Consider the following 16,945-nt stretch of genomic DNA (forward strand, 5'->3'; position numbering starts at 1 on the left):
CTTGGGGACGCACGGAGCCCAGAACCTCCCCGGGGCGGCCCTGAGGCCTAACCCTCTCCCGGGGGCCCCCGCCCACCTCGGGCCCTCCCCCGGAGCCGCCCCTCCCCAGGACCCGCCCCCTGGGGTCCCCCGCCCACCTCGGACCCTTCCCCGCGGCCTCACTAGGCCCGGACCCTCCCCCTCCCCCGGGCCGCCCCTCCCCCGGACCCTCCCCCGGACCCTCCCCCGGACCCGGCCGACCTCAGACCCTGCCCAGGCCGCGCGGAGTCCCCGGCGGGAGGCGTGCTGGGGGCGGGCGCCCGCGACCCGGAAGCGGGGACGAACACGGGGCGCCCCGGAGATGGCGGCGGCGGCGGCCGTGAGCAGCGCCAAGCGGAGCCTGCGGGCCGAGCTGAAGCAGCGTCTGCGGGCGATGAGCGCCGAGGAGCGGCTGCGCCAGTCCCGCCTCCTGGCCCAGGAGGTAGGAGACCGCGAGGGCGGCCACCGCAGCGGACCGCCACGCTCACCGGACTGCCGGGCCGCTCTGGATCGGCGGCCTGCGCAGGCGCAGCTGGCCGGCGCGCGCACGTCCCTCCGCAGGCGCGGGAGGACCCCTCCGGGGGCGCGCACGTCCCTCTGCAGGGGCGGGGAGGACCCTCCGGGCGCGCGCACGTTTCTCCGCGGGCGGTTCGGGGGCGCGCACGTCCTTCCGCCTGGGGAGCGTGCGGCTAGGGGGTCCGGGGCTGAGGAGGGCTGAGGAGGGTGGAGGCGGATGACAGCCGGCCGAGGTGAGAGCGGGGTGGGGGCAGGAAGCTCCGGCGCGCTGAGCGCGGGCCCTGAGCCCCGAGGGGCCCCCGAGTCCCCCGCAGCGGGACCCGCGGCGCAGAGTCCAGTCGCCTCGGGGACGCGAGCGGAGAAGCGCGCGGCCGCCCGGGGGGTGCCGTGCGCGCGCGTGCACCTGTGCGCTCGCGCGCCGCCGGGAGGGGAGCCCGCGGGGGCGGGGCTACGGCCCCCAGTCTGCGGAGCGGCTCGGACTTCCCAGCGGTTCCTGCAGGAACCGCCGCGGGCACCCGATCTCGGCCTTCCCGCCCAGTCCCCGACCCGTTCCCGGGGGCGAGGTCCCCGCGGGTCACCGCGCCGGCGCCCGCAGGAACAGGGGACCGCGGTGTCACCCGTGTGATGAGCCCCGAGCGAGGGAGCACCCCAGGGAGACGCGGGCCACGCACCTGTAGTGGACGATGGGTTCTGTCTGTGAGGGCGGAGCGTGGGCCGGCGCGGGCAGGATCGTCTGACCCAGGTGGAGGGGGGACAGCCTCCGCAGCTCCACAGGTCCCCGTCTAACCTGGCTCCGATGCATTTTATTTTATTTATTTACTTTTAAATATTTTATTTATTTATTTGACAGACAGAGATCACAAGTAGGTAGAGAGGCAGGCAGAGAGAGAGGGGGAAGCAGGCTCCCCGCTGAGCAGAGAGCCCGAAGAAGCGGGGCTCGATCCCAGGACCCTGAGATCATGACCTGAGCCGAAGGCAGAGGCTTTAACCCACTGAGCCACCCAGGCATCCCCACATTTTTTTTTTAAGCTTTTGTTTTTAATTAATCTCTACACCCAATGTGGGACTTGAATTCACAACCCAGAGATCAGGAGTCAGGTGCTTCACGGACTGAGCCAGTAGGGCGCCCCTGCACGCCCTTTCCATGTAGCCTTTAGGAGAAGCATATGGGAGCATTTTGGGAAACGGGAGTCTGCGCAGTTGAGAACCCGTGCAACCTGGCAACGGGTGGGATGGAGCTCAGAGGGTCCAGGAAAGGAGAGCAGTCCTCGTGCTTGCAGAATGGGGGTTTGACCTCACTAGGCAGAGGCGCACAAGGCCTGGAGCAGACTTGGGAAAGGCGCGGGGAAGACGAAGATGAGCTGTTTCTCTGCAGAAGATGAGAGTTTGTAAATTACATGTGGAAGTAGTAGCTGTACAGACGCTGAACCAGTGACAGAACAGGGTGACAAGTCATAGCTGACATCAGAGTAGAGAAACGTTGAAAAGCAGACCCAGGACCCTCCGTCCTCGGTACATTGTACCCCCTACAGATACACATACAGAAGAAATGTTTCACAGCCCAGGGTTTCACAATTCTTACTTTATACAGTGAATTTCAATATGTTCTGTTTTATTTAAAAAGCCGCTTGTAACCTGCCCTTGATTTCATGACCAACCAGGGGGTCATGGCTGGAGACCTCCAGGTGCTGGGATTAGAGCAGTATTTTGCCATAGTGCACAGTCAACAAAGGTGTTAAGTGATGCCATTCTCGCAATAATGTATTTTACAAGGCACATTTATTCTTAATGACACAGCACCTTTTTTTTTATAATTTAGAAGTTTATCAGAAAAGCAATGTACGGTGAAGAAATTCAACTTTGTGTTACATCTTGACTCCCCAACTAAATAAGGACATTGGTGCCCTATACCTGTCTTCTGTTCCATCTGCCAGTTTCTGACCCCTATATCATCATACTTAAATTATCAAGTTTTCTAATATTTGTATTGTTTTATAATTAGAATGAGTGTACGGAGCATTTTCAGTGGCTGATTTCCAAATTTGGAATTTTAGGGAATAGTATTTACAGTGTATTGATTACATAGATAGTATTCATTGTAGAACCAAGTTGTATGGTTATCAGAAAAGGATGTATGATTCTCTGTCGCTGGATGTGTGTGGCTAGGCAGAGAATGTTTCCAGTGTCACTGCTGAGAACTCTATCCTTCGTTATGCTCTAGAATTGCTCAAAATCGTGACAGGCTTTAGTCTGCTCCTGTTTGGAGTCTACGTTTCTAATTTAGCTCTGTGTTTTTCAAGGAGTTTCTGATCGCCTTTGTTTTTCCTTTTTGGCAAAACAAGAATATGCCTTTATCTTACCAGCAGATTCTTTTTCATTTTGTCTGTTTAAATAAATCAGTTTTCTTCCTGAGAGCACTCCAGGCCCCTGCTCCCTCTGCTGTAGCCCAGTGCACAGCCTGGACTTCCTCCCACCCTGCTTCTCAGTTGGGCTGCTGCAAACCCAGTGTCTTCTTGGTTGGATTTCTTTCTGTCCATCTTACTAGAGTATATTCTCAAGTAATTTTTTTCTTTTTAGAAATATCTATGGGGGTAAAGTTTTTAAGACTTTATACATTAGAAAAAGTCTTTACCCTCATATTTCACTGCTAGTTTGAATTTCAAGTTTAAAAATATATTCCTTGTTCTCCTCAGCACCCATGACCTCCGTTCAGTCTGAAGACTGGTATCTTTTTCTGTTATATCTTCAGTTACTTCTTTTCCTTTGTGCCTTTCTGCAATTCCTATGAATCAGCTAGTGAAAATCCTACACTGACTTTCTGCGTCTTTGAAGAATCTTTCTTTCTTTCTTTCTTTTTTTAACTTTCCCCATTTCTTTTTTCTTTTTTTTTTTTTTTCCCTACTTTAAGGCTTTCTCCTGAACTTCTAAATTTTGGTATCCTTAATTTTAATTTTCAATGATCATTTCTCAGTTTTCGGATTGCTTTCTTTCCATAGCATGTTGTTACCTTATAGATGCAATTATCTTGAATTTGTCTGAGAAAACTAATTAGAATTTAAAAATTTCCCATTCTCTGAATTATCTCGGTTTCCCACTGGGTCACCCTTCCCCCTTTTATTCCTTCTCTTTTGTGTTTTGACGTTCTAAAATGTTTGCTGAACCTTTATTGTGGACTTGTGTTTATGAATGAAGGTGTGACAGCTCCCAGGATCTCCTTTGCCTTTTGCCGTCACTGTGGGGGGAGGGGTTCTGCCAGCCTCACAGCCACGTCGTCTGAGCGTTGTGTCTGCTGCTGTTTATCTGGAAATACCGTCCCATCTCCTCTTCGTCTCACAGAAATTAGTCAAGTGTCTGTTCTCCTGTTCTCGGTGCCATAATGGTTTTCTGTTTTTGTGCTTCATTATTGTCACATAAATGAGATGTCAGGAACAAGGATGATAAATGCATATTCACGGTTTCGCACTGAATTTAACTGATTTCTGTTTCTGCTTATTCAGCTCTTGGTGCTTCATATTCTCTTTAAAGAGAACAGACACGACAGACCGTAACTTTCTCAAAAATCTCCTGGGTGCCAGGAGCTGCAGGTCTTCCCAGGGTCTGGGGGTTGCATTTCTTTTCATTTCGCCTTATATCAGGACTCGTAACAGCGTTGTGACTTCCCAGGAGGATGGAGCTCGCTTCCTTGGCCCCAGTCTGGTGCGCTCCGTCTGCTGAACGCTACGTACTCCTTTCCATTAGGACTGCCCTGGCTCTCTGTGTCGGTCTTCTTTCTGCCAGACCTGTTTATCGGCCAGGGTCGCCGTATTTGTATTTGTCTTCTTAGCTCAGAGGAACAGGAAAAGAAGGGGAGCTGAGAGCTGACTTGTGAGTCTGGGGCAGTTCGGAGATTAGCTGCTCTGAGGCCTGGCGAAACTGAGCATGATGGCGTTTCCCCACCTGGGGGCCTTCTCGCAACCTGGTACTTGTTTCTAGAAGGACTGTACCTCTCCAAGAGCCCCTCCTCCCATCTCTGTAAACTCTTTAACATCTGGACAGGAGAGTTGTAGGAGGTGGGGACAGAGGTCGTCAGAGCTGAAGAAGAACAGGCTTGTCCTCTGCTCCCGGGAGCTTACCGCCTGGTCACAATACTGCCATTGGGACTCGTGAGACAATTAGTGATCAGCCTGATAATACATGAGTAAGTGTTCCGTGCACTTTAAGTGTCGTAAGTGTGCTGCAGAAGTCAGGAAAAGCGAGCGCCTGAGTTGGCTAAAATGGGCAGAATTTAAGGGGAGGCGAGCCTGACGATCCAGGGAGTGAGAAAGCGCGTGGGAGCCGAGGTTCAGAGTGGAAGCCGAGGTTCAGAGTGGAAGCCAGGCGGGGGCGCTCAGGGTGGTGTGTGGGGTGACCGGAGGTGGCTGGACAGCAGGCTTGGGATTCTGCAAGGCGACAGTGACTTTTTAATGAGTTGTCACTCCTGCTGGAGCAGGCATGTGAGAAAGATGGTAAGGGTCAGAGAGGTCATTACTGGGTTCAGAACTAAGCCCTGGGCTTCAGGACGCAGGCCCGCCCAGCCCCCTCGGCCGCTCTGCTCTCCCTTGGTGACTTGTATTTCAAGAAGCTGGAGAAGGCGGAGGGAGAAGGGAGAAAGGGTAAAAACTGCAAAGGGGTAGCCACTGGTGTTCGAAAGTGTCACCTTGGGGAATCAACGTGACTGCCGTTTCCCATTTAGGTGATGGCCCACAGTCAGTATCAAAAGTCCAAAAGAATTTCCATCTTCCTGAGCATGCCAGACGAGATCGAGACAGAGGAGATCATCAAGGACATTTTCCGGCAAGGCAAAACCTGCTTCATCCCGCGGTACCAGTTCCAGAGCAATCACATGGATATGGTGAGGTTGGCCTCGCCCGAGGAAATCTCCGCGCTTCCCAAAACGTCCTGGAACATTCATCAGCCCAGAGAAGACGAGGTTCGGGAGGAAGCCTTGTCGACAGGTGAGTGCTTGCGGTATTGGAACCGGCATCCCAGGGTGCTGGCAGACGGTGACCCAATGGTGATGTGCGGGTCGTAGGGGCCGCTTTCCCTATGGGGACGGACAGTGTGGCACTTCCCTTCCGAGATGCCCTGATCACGCGGCTTAGGGCAAGATGCCCCCGGTAAGCTGAGAGGAAGGCATCTGGGTTCGGGTGCCTATGTACCCACTCTAGCCCTTACCCGGGTTCAGACTGGACATTTCCCCTGGAGAATGTCATCACTTCCCATGACCTCCCTTATGTTCTGTATATTAATGAGCACATTAACATTAATGCTAATGAGCTTTTCTGATGAACCTTCAGACCGACCAGTTGCCTTCTGGACGACATCTCCTCTTGGTTGTCACCGGCTTTAGGCTGCTCCAGGCTGAATCCTGTCCCCCTTGGCCCGTCACGTGTCCCTCTTAGTGCCTGGTGCCGTCAGCCCCGTGCCTGGCCATGCCAGGAGTCTCAGGATCGTCCTTGACTCCCCCGTCCCTCCTCCCTCTCTCACGTCCCTCATGCGAGCTGTGGCCAAGTCCTCCTGGTGTCCCTACTGAGTGTTTGTTGAGGGTGTCCGCTCCTCGGGATGGCAGTCCGAGCTACCAGTGCTGTCCACACAGCCTCCTCGCGCTGCTCCTGTCCCTTCTCGTACCGCTCCTCCCTGTCGGTCCGCTCTCCACACAGTATATGAGACGAGATTTCCGAGACACACATCTGATTGCTTCTCCGCCCTGTTTCAAGCGTCTCAGCGACCTCCTGCTGTCCCGGGGCGGTTTGGGGGGGGAACGGACCCTCCTTATGAGGCTCTTCCCAACTTGGCGCTGCACGTCCGTCCGTTTTCACCTGTTTCCAGCCCCGCTCTGTGTAACCCAGGTTCCGGCCACTCTGAGTCTGTCTCCCAGCCCTGCCGGCTTTCCTTACCGCTGGACCTTTGCACATGCTCTCCCCTCACCAACAGCCACATGGGAGATTTAATGGCTAACAAGCTGTTGGAGAGCTGAAAGCAAAACAAGCCGGGGGTACTAGCTTGTCTGACGCTGGCTCAGACCTTCTTGAAAGTGTGTGTTTGACTAAGACTTACACGGCTGCAAGGAACCGCAGGGCAGCCAGTGTTGTGCGGTCGCCTCCCTAGTTCTGCTCCCTTCCAGCCTAACACTGTGACCCACCAAAGCAACAGGATGGGATGGGAGGGCATTGAGTCAGGGCTCATCGTGGTGGGGGTGTCATCTGCTTGGCGACCTTAGCTCCCCCTCTATCACCCAGCCCTGCCATCTGCTTCGGTAGGCCAGAGGAACCCCGACATCGCGGGACGGCCATGTGTCTGCGTGGGGAGAGGCCGCAGGCACTGGAGGACAAGGAGACAATAAGGGGCTGGTAATGAGCCAGGCTCGTAGCTGAGGCTGGGACATCACTCAGACTGAGTGCAGCTGCTGCTGTGGGCTCACAGGCTTACGGGGGACCAGGACGTCCAGCTCTGTCTGACTCCATGTTGGCCACCCCTCCCGTGCTCAAACCACCTCGTGGAGGTGTCCCTGCTGAAACGCCCTTCGCTGGGTCTGCCCGGGGCCCAGCCCTTGGCCCACTCTGGAGCGCCCTCCCTAGGTTGAGTCCAGGCGTGTCCCCCTGAACCTGTACGCCGTTGTTCTGTTTCTGTTCAGGTTCGGCAGTGGGAAGAGTTAGGAGGAGACATGATCTTCCTTCTCCATCTAGTTGCATTTCCCGTTACGATGAGCTCAGTCCAAGTCAACGACTAAATCATTTACATGTGGTTTTGAGCACGTGACTTGGCACAGAGGAGCTATTTGGTAAATAGTTAACTTTTTTTTTTTTTAAATTTGAAAGAGAGAGCACAAGTGCACAGCGTGGCGGCGGGGTGGATGGGGAGGAGAGAGCGAGAGAGAATCTCGAACAGCTCCGTGCTGAGCGCAGAGCCCGACGCGGGACTCGATCCCAGGAGAACACGACCAGAGCCAAAGGCAGAGGCTTTCCTGACCGAGCCACCGGGGCATCCCGGATAGTAACTGCTCTTAATTGTGAGCGAGGAAGACAGACTTACTCGTTGTACTCTCAGTTCATTGCTAGCCAAGGGCGTTACATTTTGAGAATTTCCAAGGGACATTTCCAGAGGATCTTCTTCGTGTTAGACACTGTTAGGTGTGGAAGGATGAGGTCCTGGGCTCCAGGGGGTCACCCTCTAACTGGGGAGACGTACGCGAACGGAGAAGGATCCCAGCCTGCAGCGCCTGTCAGATGCAGGAGCCACATGAAACGGGAGAGAGCGCTGAGAATATGGAAGTTCAGGGCTTGGCCCGGAGCAGACAGACATCCCCCCGGGAGGCGGTTCGTTTCCTGCCCTCCTCCGCCGCGCTTATCCACGCCGTAGTTACGGGACCGGTTGCTTCCCCGTGTGTTCTTCTTGGTGGACACTTGTGGTCTGGGTTGCAAAGGCAGAGGGGCTGCGATCTGGTTTCATGCCCCTCCAGTCTGAGGGGTGAGGCTCTTTGCTGCTGTTGGTAGAAATGTTTGAGCAGGTGCGTGGGTTTCCTCAGCATCAGCGGCTTAGCATGAGGCAGCTTTGGGGCCGAGCTGCGAATCTCGCTTCACGGTGTCTGGGACGAGCTGACTAGTGCGCAGACCATCCCGTCCTGGCGTGGCTTTCGTGGCCCGTTTCCTTCTGGTTTGCCCATGTTATCACGGCTTGGAAAGACTGAGCTGTGGTGTCTGTCGTTGCCCTCGTAAGTTCTTAAAAATGTCCCATGGGGTTTGCTTGCATTGTGTGTCCAGCAACACAAAGTGATCGCCAAGTGGAAGGGAGGGGCCATCTCCTTTCCGAACTTGCGCTCAGAGGGAGAGCTGCTCGGGCAATGAGGTGAGCCACGAGTCTTTCCAGGGAAAGTGCATCATCTGATTCAACCTGACATAATCGAAAATGGGATTTTTTTGGTTCAGAGACTGAAAAATCCCCCAAAGGGCTAGCTTTGATATGGCTCAGTCAGGGCTCTCAGGATCCGCTCCGACTCTGCCTTCATCTGGGTTGGCTTCTGTTCCAGGTGCCCGTGGTGCCCCGTGGTGCCCCGTGGTGGCCCGTGGCAGCCCGTGGCGGCTTCCGGTTCCACAGCAGCCTTGCGGTTCGCGTTCCTGGCAGAAGGGAGCAAGTCTACGGGTAAAATCCCGCTCTTCTCACTGACCCAAATCGGGTCAAGTGGCCATCCCCCAAATCGGTCCCTGCAGCCCGGCACGTGGATGAGGCCAGCTCCTGGGCCGCTCACTGGGAGCAAGAAGGAGGGTTGCAGGTTTGCGCCTGCTGCGCTGCTCCAACCACTGGTCCTGGCGTCCGGTGGTGACTTCTTATGGGAGAAACAGGCTCTGCGTTGGAACGTGCGGAATGGACACTGGACAGTCCCAAGTTTGCACTCGCCTATACTGTCATGACCAGCTTCTGCTCATTTCAGACATTTCTGAAATTCTTTTTTTTGTTTAAGATTTATTTATTGTTTTGGGGGGGCAGTGAGGAGCAGAGGGAGAGAGAGAGTCTCAGGCAGACCCCCCCGCTGAGTGTAGAGCCCGATGTGGGGCTGGATTCCACCACCCTGAGATCGAGACCTGAGCCAAGATGCTCAAGCCGCTGAGCCCCCCAGGTGCCCCCTTTCTGAAATTCTGTCGAATATCACAGGCTGTTTGCCATCACTTTGTCTGTGCTGCTGTTTTATTTCTCTTTCCAGAGGCTCTTTGTGGAGTCATACCTATGTGGGCCCCTGAGATGTAACTTGAACGAACGATCACAAGGGAGACTTTCTCGTCCTCGACCTTTAGAGTAATCGAGCGGGACGTTCGTGACGAGCGTAACCAGTGCGGCGTCCTCCTCGCTGTTCGCCGTCCGTGCTGCTGGGAGAGTGAGCCTCGGTTCACTGAAAGTAATTCCCGTTAAACGGACCTCATTCCTTCCTCTAATAGGATTGCATGGCCTTGGAAAGAATAGAATAAAGAGAGTGGGTGTGAATTTCATCGAGGTGTTGGACAGAGTCATGATATCCTTGAGGATAAGCCGAATAAAATTCGATCGGATCATAACATTCATTCAGAAAATATTTATGGAGCGCCCGGTGTGTGTGAGCTGTGATGGGTCGGGGCGGGGAGCAGGCTGGACGGGTCCGATCGCCGCAGAGCGGACGAGCTGGTGGTCCTCGCCGAGACAGGTCTGTGCGAGCCTGTCCCAGGGCTCCGTGCTGCCCCATTCAGCACTTCATTGCCACTTAGACATCCCACGGTCCCCAAGGAACTCAGAGTTCATCCTTATCACTCTCTGTGTGTTTCCCCTATTCCTGTGCATCGACGGTTTGGAACGTAGGATCGTCCTCGTCTCCTTTCCACCCATCCGGCTTTCCAATATCGCCAGATTTTTCTTTGTACTGTCTTTACCACCCGCCTCTCATTCTAGCCTTGGGGGAATCTTGTCTACAGTCTTCATTCTTCAGATCTGTTCCATTGGAATAAACTTCGGACTGGCTTCGGGACATACTGACCATCCTAAAATACCTTCTGGCATAGGTCACCTCTGCTGTTGAAGCCTTTCCCTGGGCCCTGGCTAGATCTGTATCCCCAGGCAGACCCTGGTGTCTGCTGGCTCATTCTTGCCAGAAGAAGGGACACCGGATAACCCTGAAACGTCCAGGCCACCCTCTGGGCCCTCCCTGTCCTTCCTCCTCAACTCCTTCTTCAGCCAGACGACAGGTTCCCAGCCGTCGAGAACATAGATGGGAATCAAATAAACCTCATTTGACCCCTTTCTGCTGTGTGACAGGGGTGGTCACTTACAGCCTCTGAGCCTCAGTCCCCTCCCCCGCGGATGGCCGTAGGGGAGCTCGCGGGGGGCCGTGTCTGCCGTGTGCTCAGGGCACGGCCACTGCTCCGCTGGCTCAGTGTCCTGGCTGGGCTGCGTCACGCATGCCGCCGTTGAGCTGTCTTCCCAGAGCATCCTGTGGGCGCCGCCATGAACTCTGCTCCCCCGTTTCTTGGGGGCTGGGAGGTCGCATGTGTCCCTCGCAGGCAGTGTCTTGTGGTCTAGCACCCTTGAGTCAGGCTGACGGAGCTCTAGTCTAGGTCTTACCATTCGGGCAAGTTACTTACCGCCTCAAAGTACACGTGTTCCTCATGTGACAACTGCGGATGAGCTCGGTCCCCACTGCCTGTGTTGAGAAGACGGATGGGCTCAGATGTGTGCGATGTGCCTCGAGTGGCCCCTCGCGGGCTTGGCACTCGGTAAACGGTGGTTGCTACTCCCGAACTCAGCTGCCTTTTCCAGATCTTCCCTAACTTCCCCCCAGACCTCACTCCTTCCTTCTGTAATTCCCACTCACCTGGCTTCTCATGGGCACCCCCTGTTTTATTTCTCCTTGGGGCTGCATTTTCTTTATTATTGATAGACTTCATGGAACTGTGATTTATACAAAATACATATATTCGGTCTTTGGTGCTGGTTTCTGGCACAGAGTTCCTAACGCCCTTGTAATTTCCTTAGTGATAAAGGTGGGGCACCTGGGGGGCTCAGTCGGTTGAGCATCTGCCTTCAGCTCAGGTCAGGATCCGGGGTCCTGGGATCGAGTTCTGTATCGAGCTCCTTGCTCAGCTGGAAGTCTGCTTCTGCCTCTCCTCCCTGCTCCTGCTTCCTCTCAAATAAGTAAATAAAAATCTTTGTTAAAACAATAGAAATCGGGGCGCCTGGGTGGCTCAGTGGGTTAAAGCCTCTGCCTTTGGCTCGGGTCATGATCTCAGGGTCCTGGGATCGAGCCCCACATCAGGCTCTCTGCTCAGCAGGAAGCCTGCTTCTCCCTCTCTCTCAGCCTGCCTCTCTGCCTCCTTGTGATCTCTGTCTGTCAAATGAATGCATAAAATCTTTAAAAAAAAACAATAGAAATCTTTGTTTCATAAGATGCTGTGACATTTTTATTTGGTGTTTGTGAGTAAAGGGTTGACTGACACCAGTCCTGGGAGGGAATAACCTGGGACTTGCCCTTGTCCCCCCACTGGTTTGGGGACACTGAGAGTTCAAGTTGAGGTGCCGCGTGCTCCCCAGCGGTCTGCTGCGGCCGCCATAGCCGCGCTGGGTGTCTGCGTGCAGGCCTTGGGTCTGTGTGTCTCAGTTCGTGCGAAAGACGGGTGGGACGTGGGAGGTGTGGAGGTCAGCACACAGCTCTTGATGCACTCTGGGTGCACGACGGGGAGAAAGGAGCTGTGGACGGGGCTGCTCTGGAACGCTGTGTGCCGGTGGTGATACCAGACCGAGAGGGGCTTGCGTCTCCCGGGTCAGAGCATCGAGCAGAATCCCATCTACGGGCCCTCCCCGGCCGGGCCCATGGGGACTCCCACGCTGCCACGGACGACTGTCCCAGTGTGCGCGGGCATTCTTTGCTGAATTTCCTAAGCCAAGACATAAGCAGCCCTAACGTTTTCCGTGGTTGGATGCTTTGGGGGAATTTATAGTGACAGCTCGTGTTCTTACTGGAAGTGATGTTTCCAGACCTTTGATGTGTCTCTTTTGCTTCACAAAAATCCCCTCCACTAATTTTACATGAACTTTCAGAATAAATTAACACGACTAAAAATAAAGCACCTGTAACTTTGGAGCGTGTCCCCTGGGCACGTGCGGGAGTTTCGGGGGACCTCTGCACAGTGGAGGGCTGCCCCCGGACGTAGGCGCTAATGGGAGGTGGGACAGGCCCTGCAGTCCTCACTGCGTCTGCCTGGTTGTCAGATGGGAGGTCAAGTGACTGCCCAAGGACTCGCGGGAGGTTAGGGATGCGGGTCCCCCTGTTCTCCTGCCTCCCCTCTGGCGGCCGTGGGGGGCCATTTCCCTTCCCAGAGCCTCCCTCATGAGGACCGCGGTCTCCCTGGTCCGTGCTTCTCTGTCCCGACTGCCTTCCGCATGAGCGTGATTCCCGGGGCTGGTACCCTGCGTGATCGAGTTTGCGGGAACGTTGTCCTGGTTTCCCAGGGAAGAGCGCACTGAATCCCCGTGTCTGAAAGCACACGGTCTTGACGTCAAGATGCTCGTTTTCCCACTTTATATTCCAGTAAACGCTCAGGAGGGACACCCCGGGCCTTTGCTGGAATGATGAGCGCCCTCAGGACGGGCTTCCTGGGGCTGTTCCAAAATGTTCTGTTTCATCTTTTGTGGGAGCAGCTTTGGAGTATGTGCTTGTATCACGGAGCGTGATTCACTTTTTGTTCCTTCCCAGCCCAGTAAGATGAAGAGATTCTTCCTTGGAGGTTAGGGCCTGTCACGCCAGCCAAGATGGGCAAACTGGCTCCGTGCTCTGGCCCGGGGTAACGATTCATCGAGGGTCCCGGTGCTCACGGACGGGTCATTCAAAGGACTAAGCTGGGTGACTTAACTCCCCACGTACAGAACCTCAAGTTTTAAACGCCTTTTCTTGTTCAATTTTTATTTTTTTAACCTCTGATAGAAACATTAAAATGTCCATTAGGCTTATGTACATTTTTGTCTATATTCAATGCAGAGAAGAGGCAGAATTTTTAGGAGGAGTTTGAATTAGAACAAAGTAAATTGTGATCCTTACGGTGAGAGCTGTGTGCGGACAAGCCCCACCACGGCTTCCCGTGGTCTCAGAGACAGTGCCTCGTCTTGCCCAGCAAGGGGTCTCTCATTCTCTGTCTGTCTGTCCCTCCGTCCCCCCAGAGCCCTCTCCTAAGGATTAACGAACAGTCTTGGGCAGACCCAGGGACCCTGGAGCCCTCCATCTTATTCCTCTGTTGTGTGGCAAGAGCCAGGAACGCCTGTTCGAATGCCTTCAGCAGCAAAACACCCTTTACAATTCTTCATTATGGCATTTTGAAAGGCCACAAGACTGGGATGTTCCTTTATGATGCATTATGACATGTTCTTTCTAGAAAAACAGAGAATTTTCCGCGTGGAAACACAAAGGTAAGAGGTGACCTCAGGGACGCCGAGTCGGTAGATGAGAGAAAATCTCCCCTTTGCCCGTGGAGCCTGGTTAGTGCTGGGCTGAGTTCTCCGCTCCAGGGTGTGGCGGGACCTGTCACCCGGCCGTCCTGCCGACACTTGCCATCCTCACCTCCCACAGCTGCCAGAGGGACCCGAAAACTCACCTGGCTTGGACTCCAGCTGTGCCTGGAACAGAAGTCCCGCCTCCGTAGCGATACCGAGCGGAGAGGTGTGAGTGTGTGGGTGCCCACGTGTTTCCTCTTTCTGAGAAGGCCTCTGTGCCTTCAGCCTGAAATGCCCCTCGTCTTTGTCAGCGTGCTGGGATCGGAATCATCCCTTTTCAAGGCCCAGCTTAAATGTTAACCCCCGCAAATACAGCAACTCAGCTGCTGTAAGCTCCTTGCCCCCCCCCACCGCCATTAGTGCTCTGCATGTCGGGTAATGGCATTGTACACCCTTACCGCGAGTGCAGCATAGTTTTGCTTTTGAAAATCCTGTGCTGGAAGCCGTCACCCCGGAAGTTCCCTCCCCCGTCTTTATGATGGTGGTGATGATGATAAGAGCACAGAGGACTGGCTTCACTCTCCTGGCGATGGTCCCCGCGTCCACGCTGTGTTTTCAGCCATGGGCACGAACCTGCGATTGTCCCCGTCCACACACATTCTCTGTCAGGGGCCGTGTGGTAAACACAAGAGGCTTGGCAGGAGTCTTGCCATGTGGGGTTCGTGGGCTCCTGAGTGAGGTGCTGGTTCCGCGACGAGGGAGGGAGGGCAAGTGGGTGTGAGAGGGGAATAGGGGTGCAGATGGACAAGCAGCGGCCTCTGCCACGCTCCGCCCGACTGGCTGTGGCCTCGGGCTGCCTCCACAGTGGACACCCGCAGCCCCGACTCGTGCAGGACCATACCTGTCCTGCATCTGGGCTTGACTTTCTTCCTGCAGGTGCTGGCGGGGGGGGGGGGCCCCCGAAATACTGTAATCAGGGGAGTGACGGGGACAGTCTCTGTTTTGGAAAGACCGTGCTGCTAGCCCTAGGAGGGGGCGGGCTGGGGAGACAAAGCCCACCGAGACACGGAGCGGTGTCAGCAGGGAATGTGCTGGAACAGGAGGGTAAGTGGCTGCCACTCGACGGACAGAGAGGACACATGGGCCCTGACGCAGGCAGGGTTTGTCTTGGTGACGGACCACGTCAGGCCACTGGAGCACAGCCCGGCTTTGGGGTGTGGTGCTGTTCACCGAGCTGGGGGCGTGGGAGGGGTGGGGAGCAGGAGTGAACCTGGTTGAGGGGGCTCTGGGGCCCCCAGGGGTGGCTGTAGGTAGCTAGTGGGGTGCATAGATCCGGAGGTTAGGAAACAGTGACGTGGATTCGGGAGTCGTGGGGGTAGGACTCTGCGCTGATGGGGTGAACCCCAATTTTATAAGCAGGAGCCAATGGGTGGACCATGAGACTGTGACAGACATGGGCCAGAGTGGTGGTCATTCCCTCTAGGTCCTGGGTTCTTGAAATTATTTCTTAGATCAGTATCGTTTGCAAAAAGTAGGGAGAAAATATAAGTATAAATTTGGAAAGGGTCAGCTAGAAGGAGAAAACAGCCTCTAAGTCCACAGAAATGGGCGTCCGTCTCGTGCTTGACTCCAGAGGCCGCGGGTCAGGTCGTTCTCCGTCCATCAGCTTTTGCCGTAGAAAAAACAGATGAAAGGGAGGCTGTGTTTTGCGGTGAGACACTCTTTTCTCGGGGCTCGTATGATCGAGGGAAGCGGGAAATTAGAAATACGACCGCAGCCTGCGCTCGCCCAGCAGCCTGGGCCTTCTCGCCCTTCAGGGGCGATCGTGAACTTCGTGTTTGTGGCTCCACGGTCCGCTAGCACTAAGCTGTAAGGAAGAGCCACCCGCGGCAGGACTGGCCTCTCGGGCACCCTCCATGGGCTTGGCAGTAAAGCGAAAAGTGCTGAAGGCAGGCATGACCTACATACACCGTTCTGTCCGTCGGCGGGGAGGAGTCCCGGCCGCGTGGAAGCCGCCACGGCCTCACAGTGAGGATACAGTTTGCGAGCGGGAGAGCGGGAAGGCCCGGGGCTCAGGCTGCCGGTGGCTGGGCCCGTCCACGCCGCGCGGTGTTTCCGCGAGTGCAGGAGGGATGCGGAAGACGAGCCCACGGGGCGGAGCAGCAGCTCCTTCGCTCTTCGTGGAAGCGATCACGCGCGCGGGGCCGTGATTTCGGAGGTCGAACGAGGGACACGATGACCAGTCAGAGTTGCCCCATCCATTCCCCAGACCTGAGCGCGGCGAACGCTGCGGGGTTCCCCTCCGTCGTCTGTGTGCGCTCTTCTTAAACTCGGTGCAGACAGCGTGACGCTCTGCTTTCTGCTCTGCGTTTCGCTTTTTCACTTGTTAAGAAAACTTAGAATGACTTGCACGGCCGCACACGGCGATCGACTCCGTGTTGTCAGGGGTCGCGAAGTGTCGATGTGCTCTGTCCGCAGCGGTCCTGTGCTGATGGACATCAGGCTGCTTCCCTTTTCTAAGTTACAAGCAGCGGCCTAGAGAGCACCGCGACGCGTGTCTGCGTATTCACGTGAGTCGCTCTGTTGGGCCGCTTAGCCTTGCAGTGGGGACGGGGGCGGAAGTCCTGTGGGTGCGTCCCTTGTGCTTCCTGGGAGAGGCCGTGCGGCTTCGCACACCCACGTCTGGCAGCTTCGCACACCCACCGCTGCCTGCTTCGCACACCTACGTCCGAGCGGCTTTGCACACCCAGGTCCGGCGGCTTCACACACCCACATCCGAGCGGCTTCGCACACTCATGTCTGGCGGTTTCGCACACCCATGTCTGGCGGTTTCACACACCAACGTCCAGCGGCTTTGCACACCCATATCCGTCAGCTTTGCACACCCACCTCTGGCGGTTTCACACACCCATGTCCAGTGGCTTTGCACAGCCACATCCAGTGGCTTCGCACACCCACCTCTGCTGGCTTCGCACACCTACGTCCGAGCAGCTTCGCACACCCACTTCTGGCGGCTTCGCACACCACGTCCGGCGGCTTTGCACACCCAAGTCTGGCAGCTTCACACACCCACATCCGGTGGCTTCGCACATCCACCTCTGCCGGCTTTGCACACCCATGTCTGAGCGGCTTCGCACAACCACGTCCGAGCGGCTTCGCACACCCACGTCCGGCGGCTTCACACACCCACATCCGAGCGGCTTCGCACACTCACGTCTGGCGGTTTCGCACACCCACGTCCCGCGGCTTCGCACACCCACATCCAGCGGCTTCGCACACCCATATCCGTCAGCTTTGCACACCCACCTCTGGCGGTTTCACCCATGTCCAGTGGCTTCGCACACCCACATCCGGCGGCTTCGCACACCCACCTCTGCCGGCTTCGCACACCCACGCCCTAGGGCTTTGCACACTCACGTCCAGCGGCTTCGCACACCCACCTCTGGCGGCT

General features: G+C 55.8%; 1 protein-coding gene across 3 annotated transcripts in view; it reads left to right on the forward strand.

Annotated features, from left to right (window-relative positions):
- Nucleotides 1–240: 240 nt before the first annotated feature.
- Nucleotides 241–16,945, forward strand: part of LOC111152567 (methenyltetrahydrofolate synthetase) — a 35,684-nt gene continuing 18,979 nt past the window's right edge. The window contains exons 1-2 of one of the 3 annotated variants that reach the window (XM_022511047.1): nt 241–460; nt 5,246–5,507. In XM_022511047.1, coding sequence (XP_022366755.1) covers nt 341–460; nt 5,246–5,507 — 382 coding nt within the window. In that variant the 5' untranslated portion in view covers nt 241–340. Of the gene's footprint in view, nt 461–698; nt 768–4,694; nt 4,712–5,245; nt 5,508–16,945 lie in introns of those variants that run through there. The other 2 variants (XM_022511048.1, XM_022511049.1) reach the window with 2 other exon arrangements.

The sequence above is a fragment of the Enhydra lutris genome, unplaced genomic scaffold (genome assembly GCF_002288905.1).
Source record: "Enhydra lutris kenyoni isolate GAN:26980312 unplaced genomic scaffold, ASM228890v2 scaffoldscaffold29, whole genome shotgun sequence".
NCBI classification, from domain to species: domain Eukaryota; kingdom Metazoa; phylum Chordata; class Mammalia; order Carnivora; family Mustelidae; genus Enhydra; species Enhydra lutris.